The following is a 2,991-nucleotide window of genomic DNA, read 5'->3' on the forward strand; positions in this document are numbered from 1 at the left end:
TTATCTTGTTTGGATGGTAGAGAATCGGAGAGTTATCCAATGCATGAAGATGGTATTTTAAACTTTTTTGATATAAATTTACCTCAACAACAAAGAGATGATTGTATTCAAGGTAAACTATGTAACCAAATAAAACCATAGCAACACAAGCTTAGCTAGTCCATGCAAACTAATACAAGCCTCTGGCAATAAGCACATAGGCTTGGGTTGGCCCGTGAGTTATAGTGCAGGAAAGAAGCTTCTAATTATATACAAGCATTTTGAAACATTTCCTACCCTTTATCAAACTGTTTACAGGCAACATTGCAAGTTCACTTTCGTTTTTCAAAACATTTTGAAACATTTCCCACCCTTGTATCAAACTGTTTACAAGCAACATTGCAAACTTAGTTTCATTTTTCAAAACAGTCATTTCTTTTTTTTCTCGAATACGCAAGATACCAGTACATCTTTTCATTAATAGCTAGAAACAATTTACAACGTCGTGCAACATTAGAGCTGGCAGATTACAGCGGCAGGTTCACATGATAAGTTGATTACACAAAGTTGGGCAAGATATTATTTCAGTCATTTCTATTGGGAAAATACTGGCACAATATTATTGCAGCCGCAACCGCAAGATGTTGCTTTCAGCGACAGACATCATTGCGCAACTGCTAGTATAGATACATCATCCAAACGCGAATCCTGTGGGCATCGTCATCTGAACGAAACTGCAGACACTGCAGTAGGGACTGGTCCTGCATCACCCCGCGCTAAAAACCATGGGCCGAATCAGAGCTGGTGGAGCAAAACGACTGGCTGAAATGAAAGAGTCTTCTGCAACAGGAAGTTCTGAAATGCTACATGCTAGGTTCAGAGGGAAACATGTGGCGTTTGTGCTTCTGAGCTGATAGACCTTAAGCAGCACCTCTGTTATCATGATTGTGTTTCTGACAACTGAATTTCTGAACAAATTTGGAAATTCTCGGATCATGATGTTTACGACGAAACGGTAGGGCTAGTTGGAGTGCAGTCTCATCCACGGCTATGTGAAGTTGTGAACTACAAGATCAGTTCCTTGGATGACCCAGGTCAAGTGAACAGCAGATTTAGGCAGCTGGACCTTTCAACATTCCACTTTGGGTTCAGTCCCTGCGCCATTTTCTTCAGTGGGTTAAGTTATCCAAGCTGCCGCAATCCCAGCACACAGCTTTCCACTACCATTGCTCCCCAATTTTCCACAGCAATCGCCATCCACAAAGCCAAGCTCAGAATTTCCAAACAATGGAATAAAACACCACCACATATCAGGAAACGATGGGTTAGTAGATCAGGCTACCGAAGTTGCAAGAACAGTGACAGTTGTATTCTTTGACCTTACAATGGAAACAGCACGCAGCATGTACCATATTCTTGTATACATCAACACCCCTCGAGACAAGATGACTGAGGGCAAACAAAGACTGACATGGAAAACCAAGTCTGAAAGAAACTGAAAAAGCCGGCCTAATAATCTAGCTGACAAAGTGGCACTTCTCGCCGGCGTCCAAAAACCAAACCGTCCGGCCGAGAGAAGGGGCACTTGGAACTGAGAGAAGTTCCCATGGGTGGTGTGTGGCCTGTACAGAACACAGCAACAGACTGAACTCTGATCCTACGGTGTATAAGGCGCATGGAGGACCTGAGCAGCCAAGCCTCTTCCATTGCGCGCGTTGTTGTGAACAAATTCAGACAAATTAACCGCCGCAGCGTAGCGCATATGCGTCGACGACAACAATCATTGGGATGATGTCCTTGGAGCTGCATCAAGCAAAGAAGGAACGTTAGCACTTGTGCGATGATCAGCTAAGTATGTGGATCTTGTAGCTATAGGACATGGATTTGGTTCTTACATAGGTTGACAGCCTCGGAGCTCTTCATGAGACGGATCCGCTTGCACGAGTCCACGAACATCCTGCGTTCATGTGGAAGAAACTGATTAGCACGCTTGACAATCCAAGTGGATTAGCGAGAAGAAGAGGCAAGCTAATTACTTGAAGGGGACGTCTCCGACGAGCATCCAGTCGCCGTCCTTGTCCTCGTAGGTGGGCACGTACTCGGCACCGGTAGCGGCGTCCACGAGCCTCCCGGCCCCATTGGCGCCGAGGCATGAGGCGAACATGCCGTGCAGCGCGCGGAGCAGGCCCGCGTACCCGTCGTGCGCCGCCAGGTCCACCTTGCGCAGGTACGGCGCGCCGTCGACGGCCACCTTGACGAGCTTGGCCTCGTCGCGCAGCGCGTTGCGCCGGTACGCGCGCACCGGTGGCCACCCCACCGCCCGCGCCCTGCACATCGTCGCCTCCAGGTCAGTCAACAAAGCCAGGATCCATCATCCACGGGCGCCCCGATCGGTGCGCGCGGCGGGAGAGGAGAAGGGGGAGAGGGGACTGGAGGCGGTGCTTACTTTGGGGAGGACGGCTTGTCGTGGTCGGCGTGGGCGCGCTTGCGGTCGGCGGCGGCGGCGGGGTCGGAGGAGGAGCCCGGGAGGGCGAGGGTGAGCGCAGTGTCGTCGTAGTCGAGGCCGGACACGGCCGGGGACGCCGCGGAGTTGGCTGAGCTCGTCGTCATCGTCGCCTCCGTGGAGCGCTAGCTTTGCTCTGGTGGGTCTTCCCGGCTGTCTTGGCGGCTGCCGGCTGCGGAGGAGAGGAACCGGGGGACGACGCGGTTGCGCGGTCGCTGTCGGAGGCGAGGGCGTGCGGTGCGATGGTGGTGAGCGAGGAATGGTGCGCGATTCGTGGGGTGGCCGCGCCGATGCCGCTGCCTATAAAGATGCGCGCGGTCGGCGCGGGCCCCGCCGCGCGCGCGCGTGTGGGAGGGGCGCGTTCGGCGGCAGCACCTTCTGGGGTTCCGGAGGGCCCCGAAGTTTTACGGCCGCTGCTGGCCACTTGTCAGGTGCCGGTTGCTGTGACTGTGAGTGACCACGAGCGTGTCGCGCACGTTCACAGCAGGCTCGCAGCACTCGCGGCCTCG

The 2,991-nt window shown here is 52.7% G+C and overlaps 1 protein-coding gene across 1 annotated transcript; it reads right to left on the minus strand.

Annotated features, from left to right (window-relative positions):
- Nucleotides 1–1,326: 1,326 nt before the first annotated feature.
- LOC117851610 (auxin-responsive protein IAA23) lies at nt 1,327–2,752 on the minus strand. The gene is made up of 4 exons (XM_034733456.2): nt 2,426–2,752; nt 2,016–2,306; nt 1,875–1,936; nt 1,327–1,782 (listed from the first exon to the last, which is right to left on the minus strand). Exons 1-4 carry the CDS (start codon nt 2,587–2,589, stop codon nt 1,760–1,762), a joined length of 540 nt encoding a protein of 179 aa, XP_034589347.1. The 5' UTR covers nt 2,590–2,752; the 3' UTR covers nt 1,327–1,759.
- Nucleotides 2,753–2,991: the final 239 nt, after the last annotated feature.

This window comes from Setaria viridis, chromosome 4 (assembly GCF_005286985.2).
Source record: "Setaria viridis chromosome 4, Setaria_viridis_v4.0, whole genome shotgun sequence".
NCBI lineage: Eukaryota > Viridiplantae > Streptophyta > Magnoliopsida > Poales > Poaceae > Setaria > Setaria viridis.

Excerpts from the sequence above, each read along its gene's own strand:
- LOC117851610 (XM_034733456.2), bottom strand. The coding sequence starts at position 2,589 with ATGACGACGAGCTCAGCCAACTCCGCGGCGTCCCCGGCCGTGTCCGGC. Across the intron at positions 2,307-2,425 it reads GACAAGCCGTCCTCCCCAAA|GGCGCGGGCGGTGGGGTGGC; the intron begins GTAAGCACCGCC and ends GACGATGTGCAG. Across the intron at positions 1,783-1,874 it reads CTCCGAGGCTGTCAACCTAT|CTCCAAGGACATCATCCCAA; the intron begins GTAAGAACCAAA and ends TGCTTGATGCAG.